Here is a 19,960-nt window from a genome sequence, read left to right as displayed (position 1 = left end):
TGGCCGTGGAGTATCTGCTACACCTATAGAGGTGGTTCCGGGACACAGCAAGGCTGTTTCCTTTTGCAGGGCAGTAGGTGCCACTGAGCTGCGTGTGCCGGGCCCACCTGTCGTCAGAGTTCGGACAAAGAAGCTGAGCAGAACGTAGTAACAAAGGATTAAGGAAGTAGAATGTCCAGAAGGTAGTCCGTGAATCGTAGCAAGGAATCCAATGAAGCAAGAACCAGAAGCCAGGGGAAATCCAATAGCAGTCTGTAGAGTAATCCGAGGTCAGTGTCCAAGTAATCCAAAGGAATAAATGTAGCGGCGAACAGGTGTCCAAATAAACAGCTGTGAAGCACCGAAGTGTTGCGATGCGGCTGTTTAAATACCGGCGCTGCCTATTACCTTCCGGTCACATGAGTCGTAACCGCATCACGTGAGTGTAACTTAGAAACACGTGAGCGGGGAATGCTGGTCATGTGACGCAGAAGAAGCCGGTCTCGCAATCGCCAAGGAACACGCCAATGGAATGGGCATCTCCGCGAGTGGGCAGCATGTCGAACCATGCGTGGTGGCACATGGGAACTCGGGGAAAGCACAAGTGAGTCTCGGAACCGGGCAAGAGGGCGAGATGGGGTGGAGGTGTGAGAACGGGTAGGGGGAGGGGTAAGGGTGAGTGTGCGACAATCTCACCCTGCACGGCTCCTATACTTGTATCCCTTACGCATGTGCAATAGCCTTTATAAACACCTTATGCAACTTGCCTCTAACCTTTTAACCATCACTACTCTAAGTGCACTCTTCACAAGACATTTCTCATGAACTCAGCTTTCTTCCTATTTAGCAAAAGTATGTGCTTAGCTGTGTTTATCAGTTACAGTGGTATGTTTGCCAATTCCTTGTGACCAAAATTTACGCCACACCAAATGTACAATGTTGTATTAAATGCCTAGTCCCGCTTGCCAATAGGGATTCTGACCGATGTCGCCTCTCCTAGGCCTGTCCTGAGGTGCGCATTCTCCCGAACATGTACTGGGTATATCTTCTGTGGGGTACTTCTCCTATCCTTGGGAACAACAGCATCCACTATTCCCAGTATTAACTATCCACTTATACTTCCACACTCTGCCCACACACAACCTCCTATTCAAATTAGACACATCAGGCATAACAATAGTGATCGCACCGGCCACTTTCCATGGGATCATAACATCTCACACCACACAGCACCCTCTTAATTGTAAGCTAAATCACATCATGCCTAGTACCAACCCATATCTGAATGCACCAGCGCTATGGCTTGAGCACTTTGCACGCAAACCTACACCCAATCAACCATGCTCCATCACTCTTAGGAACTACAGACTCAGTTCTAGATTCTGTAAAAAAAATCCTCTTTTGTCTGTATCTAATAGTAAATACCTACCCTTTGCTCCAACAATACTGGCGTCACTAACACTCTAGTCAACAGCCTCACAGCCACCCTTCACAAACAAACACCTACAGAAAATACAATTCTACTTGGAGGGGCATTGATTAACGCCAGATCCCTCCCTGCACACGCTCTAGACATTGTCGACTTCATTGTCTCAGAGGACCTTGATTTCCTGGCAGTCACTGAAACGTGGCTACATGCAGTCTCAGGTCCTTCCTTAGCATTGGCCATACCAGAAAACTATACGATTTTCAGAAATGATAGAGAGACGAACCAATCAAAAGGAGGAGGATTAGCCTTCATATTCAAAAACGCTCTAGAACTTAGACTTATTCCTAATAATCAAATTCCCTCTGCCGAACTATTATCGGTGAAGTTAGCCTTATCGCCTACCCAAACTGCTACTATACCCTTCATATATCGACCACATGGACCCATCTCCTCCTTCGCTGAGGATATCCCCACCCTTCTCTCTGTCAATACTAAGACTAATTCTAAAAAGATACTCCTAGACGATCTCAATCTTGGCTTCCAAGACCCTAATGACACAGTAGCCCAGGACCTTGCCTCTGCTTTGACCGACTTAGGCTTCAACCATCATACTCATGAGCCTACACATATCAAGGGGAGAACACTCGATTGGCTTGCTGCTTCCAATTGTTGCATCAATTTGTTATCAGTCACTCCATGCATCTGGACTGATCACCATAAAATAACGTTCACTGTCAAAGCATCCCCTCTAAATCTGAAACCTAGTATGGCGCCCCCTACGCATACCCGCAATAAGGAACAAGTTACTTACCTGTAACTGTTGTTCTCCAGCATGGGTCTGGCATGGATTCACATGCTCATGAATATTCCGAGTCGTCAGGCTGGGAATCCTCGGTAAAGAAAAAACCAGTATCAGTTTCGTTTCTGATCTGTCTTTCGTAGTAATAACCAATCACTGGTCTCTGCGTCATACTGACCACAGCCAATGACTGCCCTCTACCTAAGCACCGCCTCTGGCAGCCATCTTCAGATTTGGAAGCACGTGAAGTGGCAGTATGACCAAGTGAAGAGCCGCAGAGGGGTAGGCGGGAGGGTTCGCATGTGAATCCATGCCAGACCCATGCTGGAGAACAACAGTTACAGGTAAGTAACTTGTTCCTTGTCTGGCATGGATTCACATGCTCATGAATAAAGAATACATAGCAGTACACACATGCACAACCACGGGAGGTGGCAAAGGCTCAACATTAAGCATCACATCAACTCAACATTAAGCATCTTACCTCCTCACCAGGCTCACCTCAGGCGAACAGGTTGCGCAGCACTGCTTGGCCGACCCTGGACTCCTCCCTGGAATCCCGGTCGACGCAGTAGAATTTCGTGAAGGTGTGCGTCGACCTTCACGTAGCAGCCCTGCATATGTCCAGCAGGGGCACACCAGATAGGAACGCCGTGGTAGCTGCGATCGCTCTGGTGGAATGGGCTCTCGGACGGCCAGGCAGCGGTCGGTTTGCCAACCGGTGACAGCACATGATACAGCCGGAGAGCCATCTGGAGATGGAAGCCTTCGAGAGAGCCTTCCCCTGATTGACAGGTCCAAAGTTCACAAAGAGTTGTGACGTCTTCCGAAAACCCTTCGTGCGGTCCACGTAGAACTTCAGCGCTCTAGCTACATCCAGCGAGTGCAAAGTCCTCTCAGCCGGCGACGAAGGCGACGGGAAGAACACAGGTAACACCAAGGGTTCGTTGAGATGGAAGTCCGACGGTACCTTGGGCATGAAGGAGGGGTGCGTCCTGAGCACCACCCTCGTGTCGTGGAAAGTCAAGTACGGGGCCTTGCAGGAAAGGGCCTGGATCTCTCCCACTCGTCGTGCGGAGGTGATGGCCACAAGAAAAGCTGTTTTCCACGATAGAAACTTCAACGGGGCCGAGTGCAGAGGCTCGAACGGAGGTCCCATGAGCTTGGTCAGCACCACGTTGAGCTCCCACGCCGGGGCCGGAGCCTTCACCGGCGGGAACGATCTGAACAGTCCCTTCATGAACTCTTTCACCAGACGATGAGACCACAAGGACGTCCGGCCCGTGGTTCTGGTGTATCGGGAGATTGCAGCAAGATGAATCTTGATGGACGCGTGTGCCAGACCAGCTTTGGCCAGCGTCAGCAGGTACGGCAGTACTTGGGGAGCCGTAATCCGTAGAGGGTTAATCTTCTGTGCGTGGCACCAGACAGAGAACCTCTTCCATTTGTGTCCGTAGCATTTAAGAGTCGAGGACGCCCTGGCCTTTGCAAGAACCTCTCTGCAATCGGCCGGTATGTCGTATCCTCCAAACTCTAGCGCTGCAGGAGCCAGGCCTGCAAGTTCAGCGACTTCGGGTCGTGGTGGAGGATGGCGCCTCCTTCCCTGGAGAGTAGATCCGCGTCCGCCGGCAGCTTGATCGGCGGGGACGCTGACTAGTCCAGAAGGTCCGGGAACCATATCTGCCTCGGCCACGCAGGTGCGACGAGGATCATCCTGCACCGTGACCTCTTGAGCTGGTTGACGAGCCGGATTAGCAGAGGCAAGGGAGGGAACGCGTAGAGGAACAGGCCCTCCCAGGGGAACGAGAAAGCATCGCCCATGCTCCTCGTCTGGGGAAACCTGCTGGCGAACCTCCGGCACTTGGTGTTCGTCGCCGTCGCGAACAGGTCGATCTGGGGTGTGCCCCACCGTCGGAAGAGGCGATCCACCAGATCCTGCCGTAGTTCCCACTCGTGGCACGAGCGCAGCTCCCTGCTGAGTGAGTCGGCGATGGTGTTATTTATCCCTGCCAGATGAAACGGCACCAGAAAAATCCCTTGGGCGACGGCCCAATGCCACAGGTCCTGCGCCTCCTTGGACAGCGCTGGGGACCTGGTTCCGCCCTGTTTCCTGATGTAAAACATGGTGGTGGTGTTGTCGGTGAAGATCCTCACCACCTTGCCCTTGAGGGACGGAAGGAAGGACCTGAGGGCCCAAAACACTGCACGGAGCTCCAGGACGTTGATATGCAGGGACTTCTCCGTCGGGAGCCAGAGTCCCCTTGCGTGCAGATTTTCGGTGTGCGCTCCCCACCCTTCCAGGGAGGCATCCGTGGTCACAGTCTCCTGGTGGGCTGGGGTCTGGAAGTCCATGCCCGCCGTCAGATGCGCGCGGGTGCCCCACCACCGTATCGCTCGTCGGAAACTCTCGTCGAGCTTGATCCTTTCCTCGAAGCTGCCCGTCGTCTGGATCCAGTGCGCATCCAGGAATTCTTGCAACGGGCGCATCCGGAGCCTGCACATGGGAATGAGGTAGATGCAGGAAGACATCATCCCGAGGAGGGACTTGATGGACCTCACTTTGGCCGCGTCGGCCACCAACATCCGTTGCACCTTGCCCAAGATGGTCCTGGTCCTCTCCTCCGACGGGGAGGCCAGAAGGGACACTGTGTCGAGCCTCGCTCCCAGAAACAGTGCGACTTGCGCGGGCACCAGGTGGGATTTGGCGTAGTTCACGGAGAATCCCAGGTCCGTGAGGAGTTGGACGGTCCTTGCCGTGTGGACCACGGCGAGCTCCCTCGTCTTGGCGCGGATGAGCCAGTCGTCCAGGTAGGGGTAGACGTGAATCCCCTCGCGGCGCAGCTGCGCCGCCACCGGCGCAAGGCACTTGGTGAATACCCTGGGTGCCGACCGTAGTCCGAAGGGAAGGGCTTTGAACTGGTAATGACGCCCTTGGACCACGAATCTGAGGAATTTGCGGTGCCCCTTTAGGATGGGAATGTGGAAGTAGGCATCCTCCAAATCCAACGACGATAGGAAGTCTCCTTCCTCCAGCTGACCCAGGACGTGCTGGAGGGTGACCATCCGGAACTTCTGCGCCTTGATGAACTTGTTCAGACGTCGCAGGTCTAGGATGGGGCGCCATCCTCCCGTCTTCTTCTTCACGAGGAAGTATCTCGAGTAGACTCCGGAGCCCCGAAGCCTCTTTGGGACGAGTTCGATGGCGCCCTTTCTGAGCATCGCCTTTACCTCCAGGAGAAGTTGAGGGACGTGAAGTTCTTTCCTGGCCACGGGGGGACGCGCGGGCACCTTCTTTGAAACTCGAGCGCGTGGCCCCGGGCCAGGGCGTCCAGCACCCAACGGTCGGTGGAGATGGACTCCCACACGCTGACGAAGCCCGCCAGCCGGCCTCCCACCGGGGTGCTTCGGTGGGGGCCCGACCCCACGGCCGGTTCAATCCTGCTTGGACGCGGCCTTGCCGCCTTGACCTCCTTGGCGACGACGGCGGGGTCCGCTAGACTTGCCTCGTCCTCTGTAGGCCTCTTGCGACGAAGAGCGGGCCGCTTGACGGTAGGAAGCGAAACCGCCGCCGGAACCTTTGGAGGTGCCCTTGCCTCCGCCGCTCCGAAAGGGCGTCCGTCGTTGCAGGACTCCAAGGGCCCGGGCCGTCTCAGTATCCGCCTTGATGGCCTGAAGGGAATCGTCCACTGTCTTCCCAAACAGGTTGTTCCCGTCGAAGGGCATGTCCAGGACTCTGGTCTGGACGTCCTGCCGGAAGTCCGTAGCTTTGAGCCATCCACGACGTCGAAGGCAAACGCCGTTGCCCAGCTGGCGGAACCCAGTGTCGGCGATGTCCGTCGCCACGGTGATGGCGTGGTCCGAGGCCACCTCACCTTCCTGCAGGATCTCAAGGGCCTCCGCCCTCTTGTCGTCCGGCAGAAAATCCAGCAGGGGAGCTATCTTGTACCAGAGCTCCCTGTCGTAGCGGGCCACGATAGCCAAGGCGTTGGCCGCTTTAATCGTCGTCGCTGCCGACGAGATGACTCTACGCCCCATAGTATCCAATTTCTTTCCCTCGCCGTCCGGCGGGGAAGTCGATGTGGAGGCCGCACCCCCCCCCGCTTTCTTCCTGGCTGCCGCGGAGACGACGGAGTCCGGGGTAGGCTGCGCCCGGAGGCATAGGGGGGCCGTGTCCGGGACCCGGTACTTTTTCTCGTACCGGTCTCTTCTAGCTGGCGTCGTGGAAGGGTTCTTGAGGAGGGAAAGGCCCTCATCCCAAATGTCGTCCAACAGAGGCACTGCGAGGACCGTCTTCCTCTTGGCCTCGCGCCGCTGATAAAGGAAGCCTTCCTTTTTCTTCTCCTCAGGGCAGAGTTGGAAAAGCTCGGAAGCCCTGGAGATCATGGAGTGGAAAGATCCGATCTCGTCGGGCGGAGAGGCCCTGGCGGGAGGCGACGACGGAAAATCCTCGTCGTATGCCTCGTCGTCCGTACCCGTCGCTGCCGTGTCAGTTCCCGTATCATCCCCTCGGGTGGACGGGGAGGAGGGCTGGAAGGGGCGCGACGGTTGAAAAGGAGGTGGTGGATGGATCCTTCTTTTCTTGGTAGGGGGAACACCAGAAGGTCCCGGTTCTGGATCCCCCGACGGGAGAGGTTCCTCCGTCGGTAACGGTAGCCTCGTCCTTATCTCGGAGCATAAGGACTGTATGGCCAACAAAATGGCCGCCGAGTTGTCTTGCGGCGCTGGCAGAGGGGAATCCGACGGGCGAGCAGGGGCCCCGTCGGTATCCTCGACGATGTCGTCGTCGTCACCTGCGTCGGGGTCCATTCCGACGGGCTGGCCTTCTTCCACGCCTAGGCCGTGGCTTAAGACCTCGATCAGCTCCTCTTCTGAGGTTGAGGCCGACTCTACGACGACGCCCTGCCCCCCCTTCTTCTTCCCCACGGAGGGTTTCACGGGGGTCCTATCGATGGGCACAAAGGAAGACTCCCTCCGAGGAGGCAGGGAGATTCTGGGCCCTGAGGTCGCCACCACTGGTGCAGCCACCACAGGCTGAGCCAGGGCCGCCGCGACCGTTTCGATAGAGGGCTTGGTCGGATGGATCAAGGCCTTCACCACCTTAGGTGCGCTCACCGCCTTATCCTTGAGGGAGGGGGCACTGCCACGCTCCTCCTCTGCCTTAGAGCTCGACCGGGGCCTCTCCAGGAGCTTCGCCGGGTGCTCGGCCTTCCTCTTACCCGACCCAGAGCGTTGGCTCGTGGTTGATGGCGCCGGGGAGGGTGCGCCCTGCCTGGCGCCCGTAGAGCCCGACCGTTCGGCGCTCCCGGTGCCAGCGGACTCGCAGTGCTTGGCCTTATGTTGGGCCCCCGTCGCCGGGGCGCCCTCAAAGGTCTTAGAAGACCGCTCGGATTTCTTCTTCTTCTCGCCAGACGGGCTCTTACCCTCCAGCCAGTTGGCGAGACGTTGATGGCGGTCCTTCATGGTCCGTTCCGACATGTTGCCGCAAAACGCACAGTCCTTCTCCACGTGCGTCTTGTCCTCATGAAGGCAGTAAGGGCAGAAAGAGTGTTCGTCCTCCTTGAAGACGTTCTGCAGCTGGCATCCAGGGCAGACCCTGAACAGCTTTCCGGGCGTCGAGCTTCCCTTCTCCTGGGCCATCTCCGAGACCGGGCCTGAGAAGCTTCTGGAGTCCTCCGAAGTGTAGCTCGACGAAATCTTCACCCTTGAGGGGCACAGATGAATCCGACACGGGTCCCCGTTGATCGGATGTAGGATCGGTGGAGCTTGAGGCTCTTTTGACCGAAAGAATCAAAGTTTTTTGTGAAAAGCGCGAAAAAATAGCACTAACGCTCGAGAGCAATAGCACGAGAATCCCAACACATGAACGTGCGGTAAAAATCTGAAGATGGCTGCCAGAGGCGGTGCTTAGGTAGAGGGCAGTCATTGGCTGTGGTCAGTATGACGCAGAGACCAGTGATTGGTTATTACTACGAAAGACAGATCAGAAACAAAACTGATACTGGTTTTTTCTTTACCGAGGATTCCCAGCCTGACGACGGGGAATATTCATGAGCATGTGAATCCATGCCAGACCCCATGCTGGAGAAAGAAGGACATTACCAAAGAGAGACTGCTACCGCTCATCCTCCCCCTTCATAATAAAGTCTCAGTATCTTGCTCAGACCCGACGGTCCGGGTAGATACATATAATCAAACCATACTAAAACCTCTAAACACTATAGCACCATTAAAACTGCGCAAACCTAAACAAAGGGCGCTCTTTGTTTAGGTTTGCGCAGTCTTAATGGTGCTATAGTGTTGAAAGACCTACACAAAACTAAAAGAAAGGCCGAGTCGAAATTGGAAAAGTCATCCAACCGATGCAAACAAAATCACTCGGATTTCTGCGTCTGAATTATAAGGAAGCAATCCTCACAGCAAAAAAGAATAGTTACAACAAGCGGATCTTTCAAGCAGACTCAAACACTAAAGAGCTCTTCAAGATCCTTAAAGAACTGGAGTCTCCCATAACCCCCATAGACCAGTGCATCACCAACGCTGCATGGTGCACTAGCATACAAAAAGCTCTGATGGACAAAATAACTACCTTGAAGACCAAAATCAATAACAAGAAATGTAGTTTACTAACAGATCCCCTTACTACAGTTCCTAATCTCAACCACTTGGCTAGTCAGAGCCCGTGCAAACCCTTTAAATTTCCCCCCCCTTACTACCTGGGAGGTGGAAAACATCATCAAAAAACTTAAACCTTCAAACTGCCAAGGTGACTCTTGCCCTGCGCCTATCATCAAGGAAGCCACCCTTGATTTAGCCCCCTTCATTACCTCCTTCATGAATGCTTCATTTAAAGCAGATATGGTCCCAGATAACCTCAAGGATGCTTGGGTTATCCCACTCGTCAAAAAAACTAGCCTAGACCCTAGCAACCCATCAAACTACAGACCAATTACTACAGTGCCCTTCCTCTTGAAAATCTTACACCGAGCAGGCTATTTACAAATTCAAGCATACCTTGAATCTAACAAACTCTTTGGCCTCAGGCAATCAGGCTTCCGCTCAAAACATGGCACTGAGACTGCCCTCATTGACCTAACTACACAAATTCAGGATATTAAACACAAAGGCAAGTTAGCTCTACTACTATTACTAGACCTCTCGGCAGCGTTCGACCTGGTCGATCATCAAATACTCTGCCACCACCTAAAAACCTCTGCTCACTTTTCAGACGAGGCCACTGCTTGGATCAAATCCTTCCTTGCCAACAGAACCATGCGTGTCTTCTCACCATCTGCCTCTTCGGAGTCTGCTCCCGTCACCTGTGGGGTACCACAGGGATCATGTGTATCCCCTACGTTATACAACGTGTTCACCAAACCTCTATTTGATATTCTCGATTATCTGGGTGTCACCTAGACTAACTACGCGGATGACACCCAGATACTCATTCCAATCACCAGTGTTTACACAACTGACTTAAAGGTGCTTAATGAGATCTATTCAGTTATCCAAGCCTGGATGGCACTTCATGGCTTATGTCTTGATGACGATAAGACTGAGTTACTTATCCTAGGCTCTCCTCTCAGACTCAATAAACTTGACTCTTCCTTCAAAGAGTTTGTTATCGACGGGATACCAATTAAGGTCACAAACACCACCAAAACACTGGGATTCCATCTTGATTCCACTCTCTCGCTGACAAAACAAATCAACTCGGTAGTCTCTGCATCAGCCTATACGTGCAAACTCATTACAGCTTTCAGACCATTCATCACTACCCCCAACTGCGTCACCCTCGCAAGAACTCTAGTGATGTCAAAAATTGACTATTGTAATGCTCTGTATATGGGGACCAGTAAAAAGAACATCAATAAGCTTCAAGTAACACAGGACAACGCTATTAGAGCAGCCCTCAATTTCCCCAGAAAAATGCACATCTCTGATACCAGAAGGAACCTCCGCTTGCTTCCAGTGTCACTCAGAATCTCACTCAAAACCCTCACTCTTACACACAACTGTCTTTCCAAACAAGCACCAGAGTACATGGCAAATCGACTCACAGCACATACCACCACTAGACCACTAAGATTGTCACAAGCTCACTTACTGATTATTCCAAGATTCAAACAACAAAGTGCAGGAGGGGCGAGCTTCCCAGTTCTTGCATCTAAACTTTGGAATACACTCCCAAACCCGCTTAGAACTGAAACCCGTTTCTCTTCATTTAAGAATGGAACCAAATCTTGGTTTACGGAGCAAGATTTGCCCACATCCTTCGACCGCTTGTAAATATAATTTTACCTTATTGCCTCACTGATCAGACTTGTATAATGGGACTACGTAGTAAATTATGTTTGTAGCTATCCCACTTTTATGCTAATATTCTGTACTGTACATTACGTTTGATTATTAACTTGTAAATTTAACCTGTAAATATGTAAGGAAATGCGCCCAGATGCCCCTGGGCAGGGTGCGCTATACAAATAAATAAATACAAATACAAAGGGGAGTCTAGGGTTTAATTTATCCAATGTTACAATTGGGTTTTGGACACCCAGGCAAAAACCATTTTGTCAGCATTTGTTGACCCCTAAAATGTACTTAAAACAAAAAGATTTGTTTTGCCAGCTAATAACGATCACTTGGCAAAAGTCAACTGAAAAAATGGTCTTGCAAATTTCAATCCAAATTTCTTTTGATCCCAATGTGAATTTAATTTCTTATTCTGCAAGCTCTTTACTTAGAATAAATCATAAGGGAGTGGTGTACAACCTACCTTCCAGACACGGAACGTCATGAAGCCGGCAAAGAGGAAGAGGAGCAAGGAAGTGCCTATCTTGAGATCCGACAAGACCACCATGCCCACATTAACAAATAGCACCATCCCGCTGACCAGCAACATGGTATTCAGCAAAGTGCGGTCGATCCTGGAGGTACGGACCTTCACCACAGGTAGCACCTGCTCCAAACCCTCTAGTGGTGTATCCTTGAAACATTTCAGCACCATGTGGGCATTTTTCGGTCTTGCAGCCATCAAAACCCGCTTGAAATAGCGCCTGGAGTGGAAGAGTAACACATAACATTAGAGATGACCATACCCTAATTTTCAGCATCCCAAATCATTGTCACTTCCTGTGTTTAATTCATCCTCACCACCCAATATTCATCCTTCAAGTTACACTCACTGTATCATGGTCCTTTACTACATCATCCACTCTTCCTTGACCAAGCACTGGCATAGTGAAACAATCACACCTATTCAGACACCCTGTGTGCGCCACTTTAAATTTTAAAAGATTTTAAAATCCTCTGTGATGGGAGTGTACAAATAAAGCCACACAATCCGGCCATCTCCCCTGTTTTTCTTACTTCATGGCAGTTTATGATGTGGTGAGCATCAGGCTCTGCTCAGCTCTGCCCGCATTTGTCCTTTTCCGTTAGCTCATATACTATGAGGCAAGTCAAGAAATTATGCGATCAGAAAGGGTAGTCACCGGCAGAGTGGCACACTGAACTGAACACTATGGCGGCATCCTTGAGGATAATGAGAAGAAAAACTGTGGCCCTCTTCTGGCTCCAGTTCTCAGTTTCCCCATAGATGTGAGATCACCTTATGGTGTGCTGCACCAGGACACCGGATTTCAGGGGTTAGGAGATGTTAGTGCTACTGAAGCATGGGGCACAGGAAAATGTTAATCTACAACGCATCCTGAAGTGTCTCCAGGGGAAGGCAGGTATCAGACAAAATGCAACAGGACCTTTTATAAACGTAAGCAGGCCCAGCAAATTTAGGAACCCTAGGGGTGGTTGGTTACTAGCCAAATCATAGTAAAAGGGTTGTGCCCGCTTAGCTGTTCAATCCATCCCCCCCCCCCTCCCTGTATAGGATTGTATGGGTGCAAAGTCCTTACTCTACCTTTCCCATGCCTGGTCGTGATCAATGGAGTCCTGGTCAAGGAACCGCCACTGGGCTTCCCCTAGAGTAGCGGGATTGGGAGAAGAGCCCTAAAATTTGGTACTTGCATTTTTATCTTCGCCCTTCAAACACTTTTACCAACCTGTTGGCATTGCCAAAACTTGTTCTACACTCCAAAAGTCTCTTCACACTCTGAAAAGAAATCTCCTTGGAATTAGTAACTTTGAATGACACTGGGCCCACTCATTTTATCATTTGAAGGACTTTTGAAGTGCTAGCAGCCTTATTTTATAAGTCGGGGTAATTGGGTTGCCTATACAGTTTCTTCATTTACTATTTATAACTGTTCTTGAACTTTTACCTTATTTTACTTACTTTACTATACACAGTCTGTTTATGGCGTTACCAGGCGTTAAGTACACTGAGGTGTGTAAAAACATGCCACAGGTGCCCAAAATCAGCACAGGTGGTCCCAAGGAGCACTGCTAGAGCACAAAAGGACCACTCCCACACCCCATACCCCTTACAACACTAGCATGCTAGCAGTAGCAGTGCTGGGAGCTGGAGGCCCTGCCTGCAGGCCTACTATTTGAAGAGGCATGGAGGCAGAGGATGTGGCGGAGGGGCTTGAGGAGAAATAGGTACATCATGGGCCCTGCAAAACCCCAATGTTCAGCAGGTTGCAGCCCGCTGGCAGCCACCATTTCCATGCTTAAGGGCCATACCTTTCAACCTGAGCCAAAGCCAGATCCACACCCTGTACCGGTTAGACAGCGACAGCATCACTTCAATAGTGCACCTGATCCATGACAACCTGGTCAGCCTGATAAATTTCCACACAGCCAGCCCCCCCTTGCTCAAGGTAGTGTTTGTGCTACACTTACTAGCCACAGTCACCTATCAACACACTGTGGGTGAGCTGCATGGGATATCTCAGCCCTGTTTTTCGCGTGTCCTGTTCCAGGTCATTGATGCACTTCTGCATCACGTTGGAGACCACATTAGCCTACCCAGGACTGCTGACCAGGTCAATGGCACCAAAACAGCCTTCCATGCCCTTGCAGGCATGCCAAACGTCATTGGTGCTTTGGACTGCACGCGTGGAGCTGGTGGCCAGGCATGCTGTGAAGGCAATCTACCGCAACAGAAAATTGTATCACTCACTGAACGTGCAGATGGTGTGTGATGCCTGCCACCTCATCACCCATTGCTGCGCCCGATTACTCGGTTCAACCCACGACTCCATGGTGCTGCGCAACTCCATGCTGCCTGGGTACATGGCACGTCACAGTGGACAGCGTACCGGGCTGCTGGGTGAATCTAACTACAAGGGCATGTGCACTGTTGAAGTGGGGGTGGGGGCAGACAACACCATATCTTACCTGGCTGCTGGTTGAGTCCAACTACAAGGGCATGCACACTGTTGAATTGAGGGGAGGGGCAGAAAACATCATAGCTTACCTGGCTGCTTGGTGAGTTAACTACAAGGGCATGTGCACTGTTAAATTGGGGGAGGGGGAGGCAGAAAACACCACAGCTTACCTGGCTGCTGGGTGAGTGATGTTCCGGTGCCTCACCGACATTTCAACAGGTAAGAAATTATGACAACGCTCGTCACACAAGCGCTTCTCTACCTGCTGTTTTTAAGCGGTCAAATAAGGTAAGGACTAGTCAAAGGTCCCATATAAGACTCATTACGAATGATTCTTAAGTTAAGCAATTCTATCTGCTATTACTATCTCAGTTCAGCAACAGGTAGCCATGTAGAACTCAAGCATCACACTTTGATGACTTCAAGTACCCAGGTAAAGAGATTTTACATACATGTACTGATATATGTATCAGTTTACTTAGCTCCATTAACTATGGAGTGCACATTAATACTAAATCCTCCACATATTTTCTATTTTTCTTAGAAGTCTTTAGATTTTTTAAAGTAGTCAGGTAAACATACTGTGATTCTCTATTTTGTCTTTCTGGAGATGAATTTGCTTGAATAATAATTGTGGAGTTATTCAGACTGCATTTTTTCTGTTTTTTCCTATGTTGACCTAACCTATTGTGGTGTATGTATTTGGATGCATCATATTTTTATTTATTTTTATTTTTATGACATATGGTTCTATTTGTTCACGTTACTGTATTATAATTCTGAAACAATAGTGTCCATCCCTGATGACAGACTGCGTTCCGAAATGCATTGGCAATTTTATTGGACACACTCTGGATGTATACTGCCTTTTATGATTAAATAAAAGTGACACTGGGACATTTTTCATAAGAATTTATGAATTACTATAAAAAAATTACTTAAGCTAATAACATTGAATGAGTGGAAACAGTTGCAACTTTCATATAGGGCTCAGCAAGAGTGTATAATTAGTTAAGGGGCCACCCTTAGCTTCCATTTTTATCCTCACTCATAATACCACCCCCAGGATCAGGTAGCGGCTGCCATCTCCTGGACACATGGGAGGAGATCTTAGGCTCGGGATCAGTGATGACTCCATAGGATTCATCACAGCAGCCAACAATGAAGAAGGGTGGAAAGGCTTGAAACACAATGTCTAGGAATTTTGGACCTCCGTTTTGGTACAAGAGTCACCAAATGGTAAGCCTATACATGAGGGTGCAGTAGTGCACACAGAAATGGTTAAAAGAAACACCACTGAAACCAGACTACCAGTGACGTACTGGGGAATGTAAATAATAAAGTTGAAAGAAAAGAATGGGAAAACAAAGTTTCCCCTGAAGGAATCTCAGAATGGGAGGTGGCACTGCTACAAAAAAACAATTTGTTGGGGACAGAAACCCCCTGTACTGATAGCTGTAAGGAATGGCTAGTACCCCCAATATAAGTGAGTTAAGCCAAAGAGCGAGGCTGAAAAAGATCTCGCTCCCAAAAATCAGCCCATGATCACAAACCATCTCCAGATATGCCTTGCATCCCCTGAAGGTAATGGTAAAGCTGCAAAAAGAAGCTATTTCCTAATGCTCATCAAAATCGGAACCTTTATCATAGCCTACATAGGCTGCCAAATTCCCAGTAAGCCCCTGGTTGTCTATGGGAGTAGATCCAATGAGTCCTAGCAACCTTGGCATACACAGTCCCTATGTATCACCTTCCCGGGAGTACTCCTCTACCATCTGATGGTACATTGGCCTCCCGTTCTGACTTGGAGTGGTGGTTAGACCACAACAACCTGTCTAGAGGAAAGGCTGTGAATCCTCCAACCCCGGTAGTGGTCACCTTAGATGTCAGTGCCAAGAGCTGGCGTGTGACGCTGGACTCTAGGGTTTGTGGCCTTCACTGGGGTCAGTCAGATAGTCGAATTAGAGACCTGCATGTGACCTTTCATTTCTTAAAATAATTTGAGCCTGTTAATAAATAAATCCGCCCTCATCACAATAGGGAGTATTGCAACAAAATGTTACACGAATTGTCAAGCAGGCACTCGTTCAACTAAGCTAGTGAGACTCGTAGCAGTACAACTATTGCTCCTTAGCATGGGATCTCATGCATAGAGCATCAATTACCTCTTGTCACAATGGCAAGAGGACCTAATGGATGGTATGTGGTATTGTCTGAAGTCATTGTTTTTTTCTAGATTGGAATTTATCACATTGAAATTAAGAGCTTGAAGATACAAGTGACTGAAATGTAATTAATTGAACCCTCAATAAGATAGAAAAATATGTCAAAAGCAAAGTAAGACCAATATTATTTATTCTTAGATGGTCAATTACGAAAATTATGTTTTTTTAAAATAAATGCAGAGTTAGCCATATACTTTAAAGAAGGAATCCTTTTAAGATACGACAATAAGTGTAACTGTGTTTTCCTGTATTGTGAACATTTTGAGTGGCTTGTAACTGGCATGTTAGAGCAGTGTGTTCTTTTGAGTCCGTCCAGGGTAGAAAAATGTTGGTCTTCGCCTTATTGAAAGTGGTGTAGTTAGAGGTGGAAGTGTGCACAGAGGTTCCCCCATTATGTATTGATATATCGGTTAAGAAAAGGGGAGAATTATTTGGGAGCAGGGCAAATTGGTGCACAAAGTGCATGTAGGTTTTGTCATAGGGATGTTTGTGGTGTCAGAGAGTGTGTTGAGTGGAAACCCACGGCTAGACAAGTTTTGGTGGGTGCTAACCTCAAAGTGCTTTTACTGGACCCCAAAAGGTAGACCAAGAGTGAGATGTGTCCAATAAATCAGGATGGGGAAAATAACTGCCAGTGATAACGGATCAGTGGAAGGGATAGGGGAACATATTACTCACTTTGACAGGGTCCAAAGGTCTCTCTGCCAATCCCCTTGTGAGGGAAAAACAAGCAAGCCAAAAGAAAGCCCTTTGTCGAAAGTCGCAATGAAATCCACAAAGATATCCCAAATTAAAGTCTTAGTTTTTGTCATGTTGGAGTCCAATAGCCAGTGAGGCACCTGGATCCTTGCCTCTACGTTGTGGGTTATGGGGTTCAGAACTCTCTTTTTCAGATCTGCAGCAGGGATCCTTCAGGGGCAAGGTATGACACTCTTCAAGGTCCCCCTCCAGCAATTGGAGATTGTGCAGCAATTGGAGATTGTGTAGGAGCTTTGCCCAGACCATTCCGCCCAAAGAATCCTGTCCATCTGCTTGCCCTAGGATCAAGGGTTGGGGCCACTTCCATCATTGGAGGCCCAAACAGAACATCACAGCACCCTGGTGTAGCTATCATGACTCGTGCCTCCTCCAGCCTCTAGGAACTGCCCTGGACCTTGTCCATGGGAAGGAACAAGTTACTTACCTGTAACTGCTGTTCTCCAGCATGGGTCTGGCATGGATTCACATGCTCATGAATATTTCCCGTTGTCAGGCTGGGAATCCTCGGTAAAGAAAAAATCAGTTTCGTTTCTGAACTGTCTTTCTACTAATAACCAATTACTGGTCTCTGGGTCATACTGCCCCCAGCCAATGACTGCCCTCTACCTAAGCCCCTCCTCTGGCAGCCATCTTCAGATTTGGTAGCACGTAAAGTGGCAGTAGGACCAAGAGAAGAGCAGCAGAGGGGTTGGAGGGAGGGTTCACATGTGAATCCATGCCAGACCCATGCTGGAGAACAACAGTTACAGGTAAGTAACTTGTTCCTTCTCCAGCATGGGGTCTGGCATGGATTTACATGCTCATGAATACAAGAATACATAGCAGTACACACATGCAACCACGGGAGGTGGCAAGGCACAACATTAAGCATTTCAACAACTCAACATTAAGCATCTCTTACCTCCTCACCAGGCTCACATTCAAGCAACAGGTTGCGCAGCACTGCTTGGCCGACTCTGGACTCATCCCTGGAATCCCAGTCGACGCAGTAGAATTTCGTAAAGTTGTGCGTCGACCTCCACGTAGCAGCGCTGCAGATGTCCAGCAGGGGCACACCAGACAAGAACTCCGTAGTAGCAGCGATCGCTCTGGACGAATGGGCTCTCAGACGGCCGGGCAACGGTCGGTTTGCCAACCGGTGACAGTGCATGATGCAGCCGGAGAGCCATCTGGAAATGGAAGCATTTGAGAGGGCCTTCCCTTGGTTCACAGGTCCAAAGTTCACAAACAGCTGTGATGTCTTCTGAAAACTCTTCGTGCGGTCCACGTAGAACTTCAGCACTCTAGCCACATCCAGCAAGTGCAAAGTCCTCTCAGCCGGCGACAAAGGCGACGGGAAGAAAACAGGTAACACCAAGGGCTCGTTGAGATGGAAGTCCGACGGCACCTTGGGCATGAAGGAGGGGTGCGTCCTCAGCACCACCCTCGTCTCGTGGAATGTCAGGTATGGAGGTTTACAGGAGAGGGCCTGGATCTCTCCCACTCGTCGTGCAGAGGTGATGGCCACAAGAAACGCTGTCTTCCACGATAGGAACTTCAGCAGTGCCGAATGCAAAAGCTCGAATGGAGGACCCATGAGTCTGGTCAGCACCACGTTGAGCTCCCACGCCGGGGCCGGAGCCTTCACCGGAGGGAATGAGCGGAACAGTCCTTTCATGAACTCCTTCACCAGGCGGTGAGACCACAGCGACAACCACCCCGGAGTTCTGGTGTAGCAGGAGATAGCCGCTAGGTGGATCTTGATGGAGGCATGTGCCAGCCCCGCCTTGGCCAGCGACAGCAAGTACGGCAGCACTCGAGGGGCCGTAATCCGTAGAGGGTAGATCTTCTGTGCACAGCATCAGACAGAGAACCTCTTCCACTTATGTCCATAGCACTGTCGAGGACGCCCTAGCCTTTGTAAGTACTTTCTTGCAGTCCGCGGATATATCATAGCCTCCGAACTCTAGTGCTGCAGGAGCCCGGCCTGCAGGTTCAGCGATCCTGGGTCGTGATGTAGGACGACGCCCCCTTCCCTGGCGAGAAGATCCAGGTCCGTCGGCAGTTTGATTGGTGGGGACGCTGACAGGTCCAGAAGGTCCTGGAACCATATCTGCCTCGGCCACGCCGGTGCGACGAGGATCATCCTGCACCGGGACCGTCTGAGTTGACTGATGAGTCGCAGAAGTAGAGGCAGCGGAGGGAATGCATACAGGAACAGGCCGTCCCGGGGGAAGGAGAAAGCATCGCCCATGTTCCCCGCTGGGGAAACCTGCTGGTGAACATCCGGCACTTGGTGTTCGCCGCCGTCGCGAATAGGTCGATCTGGGGATTGCCCACCGTCGGAAAAGGAGATCCACTTGATCCTGCCGAAGTTCCCACTCGTGGCAATGGCTCAGCTCCCTGCTGAGTGAGTCAGTGATGGTGTTTTTCACTCCTGCCAGATGAAAGGGTACCAGGAACATCCCCAGGGCGACAGCCCAGTGCCACAGATCCTGCGCTTCCTTGGATAGGGCTGGGGATCTGGTACCTCCCTGCTTCCAGATGTAGAACATTGTGGTGGTGTTGTCGGTGAAGATCCGTACCACTTTGCCCTTGAGGGACGGAAGGAAGGACCTGAGAGCCCAGAACGTTGATGTACAGGGACTGCTCCTCTAGGAGCAAGAGGCCTCTTGCGTGGAGATTTTCAGTGTGTGCTCCCCATCCCTCCAGGGAGGCGTCCGTCATCGCCGTTTCCTGGTGCACTGGGGTCTGGAAGTCCATGCCCGCCGCAAGATGCACGCGGATGCCCCACCACCAGATCCCTTGACGGAAAGTCTCGATGAGCAGGATCTTGTCCTCGAAGTTTCCCGTCACTTGCATCCAACGTGCGTCGAGGAACTCCTACAGTGGCCGCATCTGCAATCTGCACAGACGCACTAGGAAGATGCAAGATAACATCATGCCGAGCAGGGATTTGATGGACCTCACCTTGGCTACCTCCATGGTCAACAGCCGTTGTACCTTGCTTAGGATGGCTCTCGCCCTTTCCTCCGACGGCGAGGCCATCCATGCCACCGTGTCGAGTTTGGCCCCCAGGAACAGGGTGTCCTGTGACGGTACCAGGTGGGATTTTGCTAAGTTGATAGAGAATCCCAGTTCTGTGAGCAAGCTGACTGTCTTTGCTGTGTGGTCGACGGCGAGTTCTCTTGACTTTGCCCGGATGAGCCAATTGTCCAGGTAGGGGTATACATGGATCCCCTGCAGGCGCAGCCGCGCCGCCCTGGTGCCAGGCACTTGGTAAAGACCCTTGGAGCCGACTTCAACCTGAAGGGCAGAGCTTTGAACTGGTAGTGCCGCCCTTGGACCACGACCCGTAGGAACTTTCGGTGTCCTTTGCGTATGGGGATGTGAAAGTACGCATCCACCAAATCCAGCGACGATAGAAAGTCGCCTTCCTACGTGCTGAAGGGTAACCATCCGGAACTTCTGTGCCTTGATGTATTTGTTGAGACGTCGGAGGTCT

The 19,960-nt window shown here is 50.8% G+C and overlaps 1 protein-coding gene across 3 annotated transcripts in view; it reads right to left on the bottom strand.

Moving 5' to 3' along the window:
- The window catches only part of TMEM143 (transmembrane protein 143), a 549,762-nt gene that overhangs the window by 130,640 nt on the left and 399,162 nt on the right, over nucleotides 1–19,960 (bottom strand). For all 3 annotated transcript variants that reach the window (XM_069637349.1, XM_069637346.1, XM_069637350.1), the window contains exon 6: nucleotides 10,981–11,260. In XM_069637349.1, coding sequence (XP_069493450.1) covers nucleotides 10,981–11,260 — 280 coding nt within the window. The remainder of the gene's footprint in view (nucleotides 1–10,980; nucleotides 11,261–19,960) is intronic.

The sequence above is a fragment of the Ambystoma mexicanum genome, chromosome 1q (assembly GCF_040938575.1).
Source record: "Ambystoma mexicanum isolate Mex_15411 chromosome 1q, UKY_AmexF1_1, whole genome shotgun sequence".
Lineage (NCBI taxonomy): Eukaryota > Metazoa > Chordata > Amphibia > Caudata > Ambystomatidae > Ambystoma > Ambystoma mexicanum.
The sequence above is the reverse complement of the archived record's forward strand: the minus strand, read 5'-3'. Positions and strand labels throughout refer to the sequence as shown.